Here is an 18716-nt window from a genome sequence, read left to right as displayed (position 1 = left end):
TATAGCTGCAGAAGTTTCAGATGTTCACACATGAATCAGCTCATTATCACCTTCTTCACTGGAAATAACAAACTCCTTACTGATGGAATATGGGATATATCATCAAGATACTCAGTGTTGCTATCACAAACAGCAAACAAATCCAAAAGTGACTGTAACTGTGATTCTGGATAATGCCTATCCATGCAGTAATAAACATTCTGGGTGACCAGAAACCATTAACCTGTTACTGACCCAAAGTTTAGAAGATTCTGCATTAGTATGTCCAGCCCTTACAACAATCTCTGTAGAGGACATTAGGTTTCACCTCCTTAGCAGAGGCACTAAGAATATTCATGTTCATATATGAATACGAACATATATACAAATTCACTCTAATCTTCACATTGTGCAAATAATCAGTCACTGAAGAGTGCATCAGAAGATCCTAATGGACTCTTGTTGCTTCAATACAGCATGGACAGGATAGGTTCCATACTGACATCTAAAGCTCAAAATGCAGAAGTTCACCTCCTGTTGTTCAGTCATACAAGAAAATTAAGGAAAAGGCAGTGTTGCACTGTGTGCTGTAACATACCCAAAGTACTTACCTGGTAGTAAAATCAACAGTCAATAAAAAATTGAGTGAAACCTAAGTCTGTGGGACCACTTCCATGACTGAAATATATCTGATTATCCCATGCAGGGTGAAGTATAAAGTCATTGAAATTACTAACAACCTGTTAGCTGAAACAAAAGTTTCAGTGAAACAACTCTTCTGACCAAGCACACAGAACCCACTAATGTAACACATCATTTACTGTCTGACCACTGTCCTCATTTTTGCCTGATTACATGACCTTTTTTGCTTTCTGTAGCACTGCCATGGCGATTTGTATCTTAGGCATTGGTGCAAAAGTAGCCACAGTTAATAAGCCTCTGTTAAGGAAATCTTTGCAAATGCATAATGGAGTTTCAGAAGAAATTTTTACCTCTTTCCATACCTCTGCATCTCAGTGGAAAAAAAAACAACAAAATAGATCACAAAAAATAACTCAAGACACGTTTTCAGAACAATCTTGGAAATTAGATGTACATAAAGAGAACTTTTTTCCCTGCTATATTTTCCTTTGCTATGGATTAAAAAAAGTTTAGTATCCTTTTTTTTTGAATAAGTCAAGGAATGCTATCATTTAAAAGAACAATTACTTGCAATTTTCTTTTTTTAAAAAACTTCTTTTCCATCACCTTTTTTTAAATCTCATCTTCATGCTGCTCATCTCTGTTTCTTGTGCCTAACTGTCGAAGGAAATAGAGTAAAACCATTTCATTCAGGAAGATGTTCACAACTCACTCAAGAGGATAACAGAAAGAACAAAGCATATTATCTTCCTTGAATATTTTATTGCAGTTGAATGTATGCTAGACTTCCAAAGTAGTAATAAGATGGAGGAAGATAAAAAAACCCTTGATATTTAATAAGTTTATGCAAAAAACATTGATAATGCTCATTTCTTTATGTTCCACAACCTTCAGCAGAAATATTGACTTGTGAAAATTCTGTGTGCTATTCATAGAAATATTTTAAAATAAAGAATATTACTTTTTTCCTCTTCATATGATCCTCCAGAGCTGCTGCTGTAGCGAGATTCCAGTCTGTGGTGCTGGCGGTTTAAGTTGCTGTTCAACCCGCTGTAGATGTCTAGGTGTGCGTAACTGTAGGTGCAAATAAAGCAGAATTAGTAACTGACGTTCTGTAACAAACACTAATCAGGGTCTCTCAGGAAAACTGTATTTCTGCAAAACTCCTTTAGAAAAAACAATTCATCTTACAAGGATAATCAACATGATGCCAAAGCACCTCAGCCATGTAAGACATACCTTCTCAAGCAACACCAGATAAGGGGATTCAAAAAGATTATCCACTATAAATTGTATTTCTGTTCCATCATTTTCACTAACATTTAAGCACATTAAAATAACTGTTACCATTTTACATAAGTTCTTCTCAGTCTAGAACAAAATAAGGAAATCCATACGTGATCTGTCAAAGACATATGCATGTATACACACACGGTGTCCAAGATCCTACCTTGCTAATCTGATAAAACTATAAAGAAATCAGATAAATTAGAGTGCTAAAGCACCATTTCCAAACTGTTTCTATATTTCTCTCCTTTTGGCAAGTCCAAGATGTACAGGGTACATCTTATCAAGAAGCATATACTCTGGGCAGGTTTAAGACAACCCTACAGTATATGCTAAAACTCACAGAGACTTTCAAAACTGCCTTCATTACTTTACAAGTTTCTTCAGCTTGAGCCCCCATAGCAGCCAAGTCCTTGTCTGTGCCTTGCTCAGCTGAATTCTGAATGACACCTTGCATTCCAGGTTTCTGTGATTTACTATCATACAGCTCACCCCATTTCAATTTAAGTATTGGGGTTGCCTCTACCAATATATTTACTATTCTAATTATATTGATATAATTATCCTAGAGAAGGAAAGAAAGTGTGCAACTAGGAAGTTATATCAGAACTGTAATTATTAAAGCTCTCAAACAAGCTGTCAGAAACTCATTTGTGAACTTATGACATCGTTCCTACTTGACAGTAATGGCAGACGTGCACACTTTGCTCGTGCTAATCACAGAGTCTCCACTCCCTCTTCACTTGAAGGTTAGCTATCCATATTAACACAAAATGACAGCATGCCCACACTCAGTTACTGCTGAGCTCCAAGTACACAGCCTAAGTCTGTATCAACTGTTTGCTTTCCACCAGCCTCACAGTGTCTGCCAAATTTCTCCAAAAGATTATGTTTAAATAGCTCAAAAATTAGGGAGGGAGAAATCTGTTTTAAAGTTAGCTGTAAAGTATCTTGACACAGATACCAGGCATCCAAATACCCTAGTTAGGGAAAATAAACTAGCAACACATAGGCAGTGTTCATTTCCAGTGAGGTAATAAATCTGCAAGTCATAAAATCACATAATTACTTGGATTGGAAGGGACCTTAAAGATCATTTGGTTCCAACCCTCTGCCAAGGCAGGAACAACTTCCACTAGACCAGGTTGCTCAGAGCTCTATCCAGCTTGGCCTTGAACATTTCCAGAGATGGGGCATCCACTTTTCTGGGCAATATGTTCCAGTGTCTCACCAACCCCACCTCACAGTACAATTGCCCTCATGTGAACATACACAGTCCAGTGTTAACAGTAGTTACTTCAGGCATCACCAACAATATAACTGCAAGCAATACAATGCCTGACCTGGACTGGAGTTCAAATTACAGTTGAGGCTGCTAGTGTTAATCCCAAATAGTATTCCAGTTCTGTTGACATGCATGCCATTACATGGAATGTAATCCCTGCAATGAAGACATAGCTGGAGCTGCTGAGATGGGAGTATTTCAAGTACCTAGAAGGAATTTCCTGTGATTCAACTAGAACTGCTCTTTGAGGAGATACTTACTTCTCTTCAATACTGTCTTTCATGTGTTTACTGTCAGGATTGCCATCTGCGGGAGCCACCATTGTATTGCTACTAGAAGTGGTACCTGTGAATTATGGACAAGGAAAAAGGTTGGTCAATAAAATGGAAAAGTAGTCTTAAGCACTACAAGATCACCCTTATTTACTGGTCCTTGCCCAGAGCCCTAATCAGGTTTATTCTACAGCAACTGGCACAAATACAAACTGAGCCATACTTTCACGTGCAATAAAGGATTGTGAGCTGCTACCATAATTTCATTAACCAGAAAAAAAAAAAATTATCTATTCCAGGAATCTCTAACTCTTCAATGTAAATTAAGTAGAAAGTTTTTTAAGCAGTTTCTAGAGACCTATTTCCTTTTTTGCTGTATTATACATCTCGCAGTAATCTGCAAAATGTAGTTGGACTTTGTTATCCAGTTAATTCAAACCACAAACTCATTAAGGATTAAAACCTAATAGCCTGTGGTGCAGCTTTTAACAATTCTCTTTAGAAATTTGCAAGCATCACATTGAACCGACAGCCCCATCTGGAAGCAATTTTGTACCCTTCCAGCTTTTGCTATTCTGAATTACATTAAGTGCAAGAGCCCCAGATTGTTTTTCACATTTTTTAAACACTTCCAAGAACAAGTGCCAATGCATCCACCTTGTGATCAAGATAACACCATGTGATAGGTCCAGGCTGCTTCATAGTATTGACAAATTTTCAGCACAAAAGTTAAGGCCTTGCTTAGATTCCCTCCCCACATCTGTGTCTTTTGCAGCTCAATTTGACAGATGGAAACTGTACCAAAACAAGACTGCTTTTCCCCACATTTCTCAGCATGTTCTTGGATTGAAGTATGAGGTAGACACTTTTGATATGTTCAGCACTTTGGGGGGTTTTTGATGATTGGTCTATTGTTAATAATTTCTAGATAAATTTTCCTAAGTAAGTGAACTTAAATCTTGAAACAAGTCCTGTGGATGCAGTTTGTGTCTGTAACAGAACTTCAAATGCAATAACTTAGATGGATTTAAAATTATATACATTTTCCCCACGGTTTTACTGACTAAACATCAAAGTTATATAATGAAGGTAAACAGTGCAAGGTCTCTGAACACAGATGAAGTCTGATGCACACATTAAGACAAACCTGTCCCTTGTGAACCTATCAGATGTTCTTCAGTAAGAACTCTGGGTACACCAAAATCTGCAGATACTGTAAAACAAACTTTTAACCTGTTTTTTAGATACAGAACCTTGCACTCCTACAGAATATTTACAAATGCAGTCCAGTGGCATAACTAATTGACAGCAGCATGTTTATAATTATCAATAGTAAGAGTTTAAATGAGTGAAGTCAGTAAATGTTTACCTGAAGTGACAGAAGGGATTTTGTAACTGGATGTAATGCGGTAATATGGTGGATTATCCATATGGGTGACTCCTGAACTGACAGGATCCGTAAGCTGAAGTTCACTCACCAGCTCTTCTAGTAGTTGCATTGTTTTGTCTCTACCCAAATAAACAATTACTTTCTTTACCTGCAATAAAAAACACATATATATAAATATTTATTTATTTATATGAAAATATTTGAATACCACAACTTGTTAGAATCAGTATCTACCTGCACTGCAAGCAACGATACATGAAACTTACTTCAGTTCTAAAAGCAACCAAAGTTGCTTTCCTAGCTGTCAACAGCAGGAAGCATGGGGAATATATCACAATAGTAAGAAAGTAAATTTTCTGTGTTCCAGTCTTCTGACAATCAAGTTTGAAAGTATGCTTCTGAAAATCATTTAAGCAAAAGATACTCTTACAAAGGTTTTAGCAGCACCTGAGACCAACACTGGAATGAATGTATTCTGATATAATTTCTTTTGATATTTCACAGTTCTGTTCCATGCTATTTCTTTTCCTGCATATTATCATATTTTTCTTCATGCTATCCTGCAGTGCTCTCACATACATTTTCACATAAAATAAAATTGTTTTGAGGGTGCTTGGGATGGTTTGTGGGGTTTTTTTGTATAATATTGGTCATGAAAGAATGATGCTCTGCAGGGTGTAACTGGTGCTTTATTTTCCTGTATTATCTGTCTGCTTTTCAGGAATATACTAAATTATAGCATGAGAAAAAAATTGTTCAGTGTGTACTCTTAATAAAATTAATCCAAGTTTACCTATCAAACTCTGAAGATTACTTTGTATGACAAAAGAACATGCTAAGACACATGTGGAATTTTAGTAACTTTTTTACATTTTTATTATTTAATCACTTAATAATATCTATGGTCTTCATATAGTCCTACAATCATTTAATTAATGACAAATTAATTAATTTAATTGATTCTGTAATTTTGACATAGATGTCCAAAGTAATGCAAACAAAAGAACTGAATTTGATTTGTTCATAGTATTAGTGGTCGTAAAATACAGGGTGGAGATTTTGATACTATCAATCCAACCTTACATTTTTATTTGGTGATCTTTGCTGCCAGACATACTAATTTTTAAAATATCAATAAGCACCAATGAGAGATCTGTCACATACTCACATAAGGCAAAAGGCTGGGTTCACTGTTCACTCCACAAATACTGATCAAGAAGTGCAAAATTATTTTCAGATTCTTTGGCCAGCTGTCTGCCAAAGTAGTCCAGACATTTTCTATCTCTGACCAAGCCACTTCATCACCATACTAGAAAACAAAATAAATGTATGTCCTGAAAACTTCATCAGAAAACACTGTACTCAGAAATTATCTGCACTGATCAAGTGAAACAGGCTCTAGAAAAAAGAGACATAAATCTTGTAGGAAACTGTTGCCTTTTTAATGTTCCAGAATGATGCTTTCACGTGTTTTTTTAAAAACCCTTTCCTGGAAATAGCTTTTTCTTCTATAGATATAATTGTATAAAAATATATCTAAAGATATGTGTACATATTTTATATCCCATTGATATATAATACATTAGACTGAGGAAGCTGGGCCTTTCTAGTCTAGAGAAGACTGAGAGGGGAGGGTCTCATTAATATATATATATAAGTATCTCAAAGGCCAAGAGGATGGTGCCAGACTCCTTTGGGTAGTGCCCAGCGACAGGATGAGGAGCAATGGGCATACACTAACACACAAGAAGTTCCATCTCAACATGAAGAAGAATTTCTTTCCATAGAGGGTGGAGAGCCCTGCAACAGGCTGCTGAGGGAGGTCACGAAGCCTCCTTCTCTGGAGACCAAAAACCCACCTAGACAAGTTCCTGTGTAACATGCTCAGGGTGACCCTCCTTTGGCAGGAGGGTTGGTCCTGATGATCTCCTGAGGTCCCTTTCAACTCTAACAATTCTGTGCAATTTAACAGAGACCCAGTCTCCCAGTTGCTGAAAATACTGAATAAAACTCCATGGACCACACACTGACAAGAGCTTTTAATTGATAGTTCAAAACATGATCTCTCATCACTAAGATTCTTATTGACAGGAGCATTGCACGTGAGCAATACTTCTCTGTTGGAAGTAGCTATGATAGGAAGAAGGAGAGTCAATCAGGTAGCAAGAGAGGTTCCAAAACTCCACTTTGATATCATAGGTACACAGGCAGTTAGGTATTCTCTATCCAGCTAGACATCTATATTGCAAAACATAAGTTATATACTGTCACTATACATAACAATTATATATAACAATTATTATGTCATTTATGTTATATATTACATATTTCTTGGAATACCTCAAAACTGTAGGGTATAGTTTGGGTATACAAAGCACCCCCACAAATATAAACAGTACCTCTTGAAAGCTTGGTGACATAGTATCTCTGAACAGTATTTTCCTGCATCCTAAACAGAACAATCCACTGAAAGAAGATAAGCACGTAAGTAATTAATTTTACCTTTGCAGTCATGTACATCAGATTGTTCAGAACCATAGCTGTAGCCTGTGGTGACCCCCAGCCTTCTCCTCGTAGCCATCGTCTGCTGTTCACCATCATTTCCCTGTCCTTCAGAGAATCTTCTTCATCTTCATCTTGCCGACGAATGGTTGGCAAAGGTTTCAAGTCCACCAACTCAATATTGTTCATCCATGGCAGCAGATAATGCAGCATCACCTGTCTCCCAGCTGGGTGAGCTGTTTGGATTCTCTGACTCACTTCTGCCATTCAAAAATTAGGTACGTACACGAATTCCAAATCAATAATGAGAACTGGCTTGGTGATAACAACAATCATGAACCCAGCACATCATACTGATATAATGTCATGCTGAAACAGATGCATTTTTTTTGTTTAGCTGACTAGTGCCATTTCATAATGATAGAGTCTACAGTCTTCAGCAGAGCTAACTGAAGACACTGCTGACAAACAGTATGATGTAGAAATCACATTAGTATGCATATATATATATATATATATATATATATATATATATATATACACACACATATATATGCATGTATATGTGTGTGTGTACATATATTCCTGGAATTGAAGGAGGGAACTGAAAAACCTATGGCATGAAAATGTACCAAGTTTGGCAAAAAAACACTTAAAATTTTTTCTTCCTTATATTAGTCCTAGTAGGTTTTTTTTTAATTTATGTAATAGGTTATTATTCTACAATTGTTTAAAAATGCTGCAGAATAATATATTTAAGCAATCTACAATAAATAACACACTAAAGGGAACAATGAAAGAATGTTTTTTTTTTTAATTGCAAATTATTTCTATAATGTGATTTTCCATGGTTATTAGAAAGTCAGTAAAATATTTTGATTCATGTTTTTTCACCTTGAATATATTTCAAAACACAAGTGAACAAAAACTGTCACTTGGTAGGCTTTTTTGTCTCTATTCAGTTTGATGATGTTGGTGTCCTGATTTTAGTGAATTACATATAAATCAGTTATTGAAAAATAAGAATGACACATTTTGTACAATGCTTTTGACTTGATGAAGTTTTTTGTTTTGTTTTAAAATCATACCTGAGAAGATAGCAAGTGTCAGCTCAGGATAAGTCCTTGCTAATTCTTCTGACAGTTGATAATAGGACATAGAATACAAATGTGGTAAAGGAGAAGGCTGTCCCAAAACCCCATCCATCCGCTGAACTTCCAGTTTGTGAGCATAACGGAACATCTTTGGTTCCAAAATCTAAAACAGTAATGTTCAGAATTTGAAGCTAAGTATAGAGCTACTGTAGAAATTTTTATACAAAAATCACTTTTTAAGTTAATGCATCTATTCTCAGTTCATGTTTCTTATCTATGCAGATCTCCATACACCTACAGCATTTGCTGACACGGTGGTAAATTAATAGAAGACAAGCTAAGATACATTCTACGTGATGAGTTTCCAGCAATAAAGTTCCAAAACTTGCTTTCACAAAATACCATCTTAAATACAAATTTATCTATAAAGAAATGCAAAATACTATTTAACATTTGCATTTCCAAACAACACCAATTTTTGCTCATCTATGAGACATGGACAGGAACAACACAATCTCTGATGTGGTAGAGATGCAGCAGGAGGCTGAAGCATTCTGATACTTTAAAAATCAATTTCGGTTGATTTTGACAAGTAGTGTCCATGTGAGAAGAGAGATGGGGATGATATATCAATAAGGGTGTGACTTCAGCGGGGACTTCACTGTTGAATTCAGCTGACCAAAAAACCTTAAAAAACATCTCCAAGACTTAAGGTCTGAGCTACTATCAGCACATATTTTTAAACACTAATGTGACCTTAAGTTTACCCCTAAATGACCTCAGAAAGGAATATACAAAAGTAAATTAAATGGGTAACAAGATCTTCACTGTCATCTCTCCACATGGACAGATGAAAAAATGTTTGGTAATAGTGCAAAAATCAGAAAACTGACAGCTACCCCAGCAGACAGAGAAGGCTTGGGAAGGAATGTGCTTCTCTCTGAGGTGCCTTTGGACAAAGGGAGCTATGTATCACTCAGTTTCAGGGCCAAATCAAGAGAGTCCTGATTTAGGTTGTTTCCTGAAAAAGCAGGTACTATGAAAATACAGGTCTTGAGTGCATGGAAACAGGCAGACTTTCAGGAAAGTCTATATGTGCCAGGTAAGGATCTGGTTTAACTATGTACTAAAATAGAGAAGAAAAAAAACAACATCGTTTTTCAATTTCCTTACTGAAGACAACTAAATAAAACCAGATTTTTTTTTTAATATATAGGACAATTATTATTTTAAAAGAAAAAAAAATCAGAATTAGCTTACAAACCTGCAATAGTTGCATAGCAACTTCATAGATAGCCCTAGTAGAATCAGCTGCTTTAAACAGTATGAGATTCAGGAGGGTCACTGTATCACACTGGTAATCCCTATGAAAGAATGGCAAGTATGAAAAAAATAAAATTACATTTGGTTTTCTAAGATTTGATTTTATTTAAGTTTAATTTACAAGGAACATGATAGGTAACAGAATAATATTTTGAGAAGTTTCTCTAGGAACTCAGACACACAAACAGGGATGATCTGTTACCTCTATGGAAGCAAAACCCACAGTTCTACATAAAAGCACACTGAAAATGGAATTTTTAAAGCTTTGAAAAATGCTATAGCACCTGTTTTGGAACACGTTGGCTATGGCTTTAAAGCAGCCAGCTGCTACCCGCTTGGAACCTGTGTAACACCGGTCAACGGCCCAGTACATGAGGTTACTCTGGTCAGGATTGAGTTCCAAGAGCAGCATCACTGCCTCACAGCCCAGCTGGTGAACCTAGAGAACAATAAATATATTATGTAAAAATGTAGAAAAAAAGACTAACTTACAAAATGGCATAAAATAGGAAAACAACTATTTAAGAAAGCTGAAACCTTTGGGAACATGAAATCTTTTTCATCCAAAACCAATGACACCATAGACTAAAGTAGCAGCAGATAATTCTATCACACTGTTACTGTTCAACTTGTACACAGTCATAAATTACTGACACAAATAACTAGAGCTCTATTGACTTTTTTTCCCCCTTCAGTTCCACGGCTAGCTTGAGCTTTTTTCTGTCTCACACCGAAACACTGCCCTGAAAGCACTAGATACAAAGAAGCATTTAAAGACAAGCAAGAATTCCAGTGGGATACAAGGGATACATCTGCATGGAGACTTGCATCTTTCCTGGACTCAAAGTAGCCCACAGGTGCTGTATTTTTATGTAGTCCAAGCGTTATAGGGCAATGAGGTCCTACCTTTAAAGCTTACCTTGCTGTTCATATGAAAAGCTTGATCTTACTAACTCCAAAGGACCCCAAGGAACTCTACAGTCTCACAAGAGTTCATGTTCAAAATCTCATATCTTTTAAATTTTGGAGCACCTGACTTATTACTACAACTTAAGTGGTTGTAGTAATAAGTCAGGTGCTGGTCAGTTAAGTTGGTCACTTTATAAACAATATACAGTGCTTCACCCCTTGTCCTTTCCTCTTCAATTCTGTTTCTCTTGGTGTCTGATTAGGGACCACCTTCCTCAACAGGGTGAATACATGTGAAGGACAGTGCAAAACCCTGTGCTACTAAAACAGCTTTGAGCTTAAGTAGAGCACTTAGGCAAATCTGTCTGCAAACTCACTAAAACATGTGTTTGAGGCACTGATAGTTGCAAAGTGATGTTGACATTGCTTGTATTACCTTTTTATCTTGTGAATCCAAAATATTATCCAGCCATTTGTATAAATAGCCATCAGATGAAAGCCCAACATTGTCTGCAACAGGGCCACAACACAGTACAGCAGACATAGCCTTTGGAAAGCAATGAAAAACACATTTTAATAACTCAGATACAGGAACTGCTCTTACTCAGTCCACTAAAGTATCAGATAACTAAATACTAACCTGTTAAGAGAGAAAGACCAAGGGCAATAAAAAATGTTTAACATTTTATTCAAGAAATTATGAATCATATTTTCCTCAACTTTCAAATACAAGGAAGGGTCAATACTAAAATGCTGACATATTGAAGAGTTAATACACCATTAACCAGTTTCATTGCTAATTTACATTTAGATGAAAGCCTTTAACTTAAGCAAATGAGAACTAAAGTGAGGAAGTGAACATTCAGTAGTGATTATAAGAAATTTCAATAGCAAGTGCAATAGTCACAGTATGGGAAAAGCTGAACTGACATAAATACACATGTAAACAGAAGGAATAAAAAGGTGCTAAAACATGGATGTGAAAACCACATCTAAAAGCCCAAATGCTAAATTTGCATCATGTTGACATAACAATCTATTTCCAAAATTCAGAAGTGTTAAAATACCTTTAATGCACAGTATTGGTGTCTGTTTATTCGCATGTTTCTATCACTGTATCTGTCCAGGGGAGTAAACATGATACTAAAAGGGCCTGCCCAGTGACTGAACAGCATAAATAGACTGTGGCGTAGACTCTGCTGTGGAAAGACACTTCTTCTCTGGTGAACTGTAAGAAATACACACAGTTATACACACTCCTCCTGTAATTCTTTAAGATAAAGCATGTAATGCAAACAGACCCAAACTATGAATATAAAAGGAAAAATCCCTGTAAAGATCCACTATTATTTTAACACCATAATGCCTGGATGTAGATTGACTATTGTCCTGTTTAATGCCAGTAGTGTACAAGAATAAGTTATTTATTAGTACACAGAACTCAAATACATAAACAATCAACAGGACTTTGCCAAACAGTACCAAAATCTCTTAAAACTAATACTGCTAAAGTTATACTCAAAAATGATGTCACTAATTATTTAAATAAAAGTATTCTGAAAGTTCAGATAAGAAGTGTCTTTTGGTTTAGTTTCTGTTTGGTTGGTTTGTTTTTTTTAAATATACTGCATATTAAATAATCAGTAATCAGAAGTTACATTTTTACATACCTGGAACATTTTGGATGATATTTGCCACTAAGGCACTAAAATGGCATCGGATATCTTTCAATGTATCAGAATCCTTTTCATTTTCTGCTTCTAGGAGTTGTCTTGTTAGATCAACATACTCAAGTAAAGTGTTGTTGAGGGAATGTGTTTCATTATCAAGGCCACCACTTGCACTGAACAAATAAAGTAAATTTAGAAAATAAAAGAGCACAGTAATTACATATAACATTTGAATAACATCATTATGTTTTTTTATCTTTAAAAAACCCTACACCCTCATCACTGCAAATACTTAATTCAAAGTAATTTCTTCATCCAGCTTCTACTTCAGCAATACAGTAAAAAACTCCAGTGAAAGCAAACTAAGAATCAAACCTAATTATCTGAAGTCACTTATCCTTCCACAAAACTAGCTTTTTTACTGGGGACAAGTGTTTACTAAAATCTTCAAACATGAAGTCTCTTCCCCCTCCCCTTGTGAGAACTTTAAAAGATAAGGGAAAGAATGGTTTTAATAGTTGGATTCTATAATATCAGCATGCTGATAGACATTTCAGCAATGCTTCTGAGGCAATTTTCTGAAATACACTTGAAGGTTGAGAATTTCACGCATATATTGTTACGGCTGACAAATACATATCTAAGTATCATTGTCAAATTGTGGGGGGAAGGAGTCAACCATCTCCTAGACTACTTGCTCTTACACAATTCCACATGCATAGGAAAAAATGTCCTAGGGACTTTTGTAAAACATATGCCAAAACTTCTTTCAAAGTGTCCCTACACAAGCAGGGTAAAGTGAGGAAAAAAAACCAACTGAGTTAACATTCTCCATCCTTCAGAAGTCCAACATTAATGAGCAGCAGCCTTCTCTGCATAGGATGTGCTGACTAGCACCAGCACTCCAAGTAAGGCAGAAGTTCCTGAATTATCACAGAACAGTTACAATTTGCACAAGTGATGCAATGTTTGAGCACACACAAACAAAAGGGACCATGATGTACTGCCTGTTCAAAGTATGGGGAACAGTAACATCTTAAATAAAACATAGAACACAGTGACAAAGAACATGGGAGCGAGAGGGATTAGAAAACCAGCAAAATTCTGAGTTTTATAACCCCATGTCTATTTATTTAGTGATATACTGAAACTCACTGATGAATTTTGCATGCTTGTTTTACTGAGTCATAGTCAGTGACAACTCACGAACACCAAGAATTTCTCATGTGTGCTGCCCCTACCTGTGACTAATGACACCAGCATCTGCCAACAGTTCAAATATTCGCACTAGTTGTACTCGTAAAATATCTCGACGCCTGCGCCGTTTCATGTTCTGTCCATCAGAGGAAACAAAAAATTACATGAAGCAGAGGTAAAACTAAGTGGAAAACCAGAGTAGAATATAAAAGCGTTATTATGTCTCTACTACAGCTGGCATCTGTTATCAGAGGTGCCCATCTTTTAAGATAAGTTACCAAAATTGCTAATAAGTTTAATAAACCAGACAGCGAACAAACGTTTTCCCTGTTGCAGCTCTGAGATATACCAGGTTTGCTACTACATGTATTATCCAGCCTCCTGTCATTAAGTGCAATATATAAAACAATGAAGTGCAACAGGCAGTCTCCCCACGTATTTTGAGGGAGGTGACTCTGCCTCTCTGTTCCAATCTTGTGACACCCCTCCTGAAGTACTGCCTTCTGGAGGCCACAAGCACATGGGCATACTGGAGTGAGTCCAGAGGAGGGCTGCAAAAATGATCAGAGGGCTGGAGCCTCTCTCTTGTTAACAGAAGCTGTGAGAGCCAGGGCTGTTCAGCCTGGAGAAGAGAAGGGTCCAGGGAGACCTCATTGTGACCTTTCAGTGCTTAAAAGGGGCTTAAGAATGATGGGGACAAACATTTTAGCAGGGCCTGTTGTGATACAATAAGGGGCAAAGGTTTTAAACTAAAAGTGGGTAGATTTAGACTAGATATAAAAGAGACACTTTTTATTATGAGGGTGTGAACCTCTGGAACATGTTGCCCAGAGAGATGAAAGATGCCCCATCAGTAGAAACATTCAAGGTCAGGTTGATGGTGCTCTGAGAAACATGATGTAGCTGAAGATTTTCCTGCTCATTTCAAGGTGGGTGGACTAGGTGACCTTTAAAGATCCTTTACAACCCGAAATATTCTGTGATTCTGTGATTTGTATGCAAGCCTGACACAACACATAACAGTACAGTAACATTTGAAACAGAAGTGCTACTCCTTTTCATCATTTTCATTAGAGCAGTCATCTGAGTTTACAACCTTTTCCACTAAAAACCACCACCACCACCAAACCCCAACAAAGTTAGTGGACATTTAAACTCAATTCTATGTCATAGCTACCACTAACTGTGGGAATGTAACTGATGATATAACAAAGTAACAATTGTGTAAAACTATGATTAGTCTAAAGAAATTAACAGAATGTGGAAGAGGTTACTGTATTTTTTCATCATTTGAAATAAAATCTCTGATACAGGAATAACAGAGATCTCAAACATGAAGCTCTTCTAAGGCAAACACTTCACAATCATTTAAAAAAGCAATATTTCACTTTTTTATCTGTTATACTGACTGTTTTTAAATGCAAAAATTAAAGAAAATAACTAACACTTCCTCTTTGTGAAAAGACAGTTAAAATTGTACTGAGCATAATGGAAATTATTTAATTACCTCTGGCCTTCTTTCAAGTGCTTCCTTAATTATAGGATGTAATTCTTCTATTAGTTCCCTGAATTAAAATAATTAAAAGGATAAAAACAAACATAAAATTAACATCTCAACTGAAAGATGTTTCTCAAGAACTAGTATTACAACAAAAGTTAAAACACCCTCAGGTTTTCCTTCTTTATCTGTAGCTTTTAAAAGCAAAGTTTCCTAGAAAGATATTTTCCTAATTTAAAGGAGATTATTAAATTAACATCCAAACAATTATCCCTAAATTTGCATTCTCCAAGTATTATGGCTTATTTCTATCACAGATAATTTTAATTTATTTTCATATTAAGAGTTTAACAAAGTCATATGGTGCAGATGGATATCATTACAGGGAAAAAAGGATGCTGGCAGCTTATCATACAATGCCCTTTCAGCTATTATGATGCATTTAGTTGTTAATACTGTTTCTTTAAGTCCAGTAACAATACACTGACAGTAGTTAGACCAGTCTCTTTGAAAAGTGAAACAGGTTTTGACAGTGTGCTTACATCCCCCATTTGTTCTGAAGCACCACAGTTTTTATCACTACTCGATTCCTGCTGCCAAACTAAGATTCTCATGACTTCAAAAAGGAGGCAGGGAAAGGAGATCAGTAGTACAGAAGTATGCACATAACATACTACGGTAAAAATATATTTGGTTTACTTATATTCGTTATCATAGTAACTACTGCCTCCAGATTTGCTGGAGTGGACACATTCTTCTACTTCCTATGGTGCCCCAACTGAGATCTATCAAAAGCATAAACCACTTCAAGTTTTCGTGGTAAATGACTGACTCCTCTGATACCTCATGCAAAGTTCCTCCTTCAGAGAATGGGCCCAGGTGATCAGAACGCTGCACAAATGTTTGTGGTGTGCTCATTTACAAGAAAGTTAAGCATGGTTAGATATTGCTATGTATTTTCTTTCAAACACAGAAAATAACTTGGAAGAAATTTTCTGTGCTAAAATATAGTAAAGGGTAGGCTTACAATGAAGATCAAGAGATACCTAGAAGAATTTATATGATCAGTTACACAAAGCAAAAATATTATTCTAATAAATGTATGTGGATTGCATGTACATAGTCTAAAATAGAAAAAGTTCCTGAGCAAACATAACAAGTGGGGAGGAACAGTGCCTAAAACTACAAAAGCTAAACACCAAAACAGTGCAGAGCAGCAATGGTGAGGGGTAGGCTACAGCTAGCATCTGGTGTGAGTACATGCACTAGACAGAGAAAAAAGCTGGTCATAGAAAAAAACCACATTCTGAAATTATAAAACTGATGAGGAATCAGATCTTTTTCTTTTTAACATGCTGGATGAGTTGTTTCTAATTCAGAAATCAAGGATTTCTGGTAAAATTATCTCTGAAAGCATTTTCTAGACTTTATAGCTGTTAAGCAGCTCTTCAGGATCACGGCACAAAGTCTTGCTTTACTCCTGGCAGCAAATAAAGTCAGATATCATACAAAATTATAAGATTATCAAGGGATATAAACCAGAATACGACAACTGAGAACCTGGCATTAATATCAATATTGACTTTTTATCTGAGATAATATGGGACACAAGTGACTGGAGGGAAGTATCATCTTATTCAAAACCAACAGTACAGCAATTCCTGTTCCTTCTGCAGAAGCAGAGTTGGTTGCTGCGCATGGTACAACTTTATAATTCTCATAATAACTCTCATAATCTCAACTTTATAAATCATAATTTCTCTCTGCAGCAGAGATTGGCTGCTGTCAGAGAACATCTGATGGCCTTCCCAGCAGGTTTTCTTGCCCTCAGATGTTCTCTCTCTTCATTCATCCTCATAAAGAGCAATTGACAATACCAATAAGGAGAGTTTATCAACTACTACAAACTTGGTTGTAATTAACATTTCAAATGTTATTAGTTCACATAATCTGTTCTTTCAGATAAGGGCAGCTTTAAATACCAATAAGCTATTTATTCTTTCTACTAACTTCTTTTTCTTTATGCAGGCATGACCTCCACATAAAATTCTTACACTCTCTAACCATCTCTATCATGCCTCTAAATGCTAGAAAAAACAATGAGAATCAGTTATCAAAGCTTTTTAAAAATTCTTAAAAGGAAAAAAGAAAAAAAAAAAAAAAAAGGAAAGAAAGAATGAGCTCCAATTCCCCAGCTTTATAACCAATAGAAACAGATGAAACACAACAGTTACCTAAAAGCTCCTGGGTTGGTCCTGCCAAGTCCCAGGACAAGAGATTCTGTAATTTCCATGCTCTCAGAGCGCATCATTGGAACTATGTGCTTAAACAGGGAGGAAGGGGATGGAATGCCAATAATCTAAGAAGAAAACCAGAACAAAACACAATGAAGTAGCTACCACAAGGTGGTGACATCTGCTGTAATTTCACAGTCTATTCACACTGGACCAGTGACTCAAAATGATAAAAGTGAAATTTATCTTTGACATGGAAAAGATTTCCTGAAATAGTAAAATAGTATTAACTATTTCTTGGATCACTGAATTTTCCTAGTCAGATGACAATGAATTGCACAATATGATATACAGATGCTTTGCACATTAATGTATCTGCCCTCCTTGGGGAAGAAGTAGATTTCTGGTGTCCAACTCCTTAGACTCCTGAGTCGTTCTCAAAGAGAATAAAGCTTTCAGTAGAACTGGGGAAAGTATCTTGGTAACAAACAAGTGGAACAGGCTGCTTCTGTCAAAAAATCAGCTGCATAGTCCATGAATTATCTTTATGTCTACTGTATCTTCTACGGGAAGCCAAAAATGAGATGAACAAAAAGAAGCAAAAGAAGAGGGAAAAAACCCCATAATCTGCAGATAATATGAAGACAAAGACATTGTATTTTCCCAATCTGTGATTGGGAAAATACAACAAGATACATCATGCCTGAATAGGTCCCTGTTTCAGTTATTGAAGTGAGAGTCTATTTGCTCAGAACTACAGAAGTCTAATGACAGTAAAACCACCCCTTTAACAGCAAACAAAACATTTCCTTATTACTGCTACATAAGATTTTGAGATTTGGTAAATGTCTTCATTATGCAACTGGATTTGCTTTAAAAACATACCACAGATTGGGAAAAGCAAACTAAAACAATATTCTAATCAAATGAAAAACCAAGGTATCCTAAAATTATTTTCAGACAAATTATACCAGTTTCTAATCACGATAGAACATAATACACCCTCTGGTGTTTCTATCTTCAATAAGATGTAGACTTATTTACAGAAAGTATTAGAAGAACCTACTCTTGAATCAATGCTATAACCACTGTCTGGGGTAGACGCCAGCGTCTCAGGAGGGGAACATCTCACAGAGCCTGTGGAAGTGGAGGAGTTTGAAGAAGATGCTGCACTGCAGCAAAGAATCAGGTAGTTTCTCCAGAGCCCAATATAGGAGTCACTGCTTGTAGTAGTATTTACTTTCTTTGCGTTGATAGGGCTGCTATTAAAAAAGAAAGAGAAGAGCTCAGTAGAGTACATTAAGCTTACTGCATTTTACTTTGGTTTTCTACTGAATTTATTTTTCAGTTATGCATATGCCATGACTTCCCAAATTGTTAACATAGTAAACTTTAAATAAGTTATTCAGAGCAGACTTGTACATCAATAATACA

The 18716-nt window shown here is 36.1% G+C and overlaps 1 protein-coding gene across 2 annotated transcripts in view; it reads right to left on the bottom strand.

Moving 5' to 3' along the window:
• FRYL (FRY like transcription coactivator) overlaps window positions 1-18716 on the bottom strand; it is a 163885-nt gene that overhangs the window by 44369 nt on the left and 100800 nt on the right. For both annotated transcript variants that reach the window (XM_054514559.1, XM_054514560.1), the window contains 15 exons: window positions 18349-18544; window positions 17283-17407; window positions 15058-15115; window positions 13595-13686; window positions 12354-12526; window positions 11751-11911; window positions 11120-11230; window positions 10059-10213; window positions 9716-9815; window positions 8446-8614; window positions 7358-7617; window positions 6024-6164; window positions 4835-5003; window positions 3454-3538; window positions 1583-1695 (listed from right to left, as the gene is read on the bottom strand). In XM_054514559.1, coding sequence (XP_054370534.1) covers window positions 1583-1695; window positions 3454-3538; window positions 4835-5003; window positions 6024-6164; window positions 7358-7617; window positions 8446-8614; window positions 9716-9815; window positions 10059-10213; window positions 11120-11230; window positions 11751-11911; window positions 12354-12526; window positions 13595-13686; window positions 15058-15115; window positions 17283-17407; window positions 18349-18544 — 2108 coding nt within the window. The remainder of the gene's footprint in view (window positions 1-1582; window positions 1696-3453; window positions 3539-4834; window positions 5004-6023; window positions 6165-7357; window positions 7618-8445; window positions 8615-9715; window positions 9816-10058; window positions 10214-11119; window positions 11231-11750; window positions 11912-12353; window positions 12527-13594; window positions 13687-15057; window positions 15116-17282; window positions 17408-18348; window positions 18545-18716) is intronic.

This window comes from Molothrus ater, chromosome 4 (assembly GCF_012460135.2).
Source record: "Molothrus ater isolate BHLD 08-10-18 breed brown headed cowbird chromosome 4, BPBGC_Mater_1.1, whole genome shotgun sequence".
Lineage (NCBI taxonomy): Eukaryota > Metazoa > Chordata > Aves > Passeriformes > Icteridae > Molothrus > Molothrus ater.
Note: the sequence above shows the minus strand (reverse complement) of the source record. Positions and strands in the feature narration are given on the sequence as shown.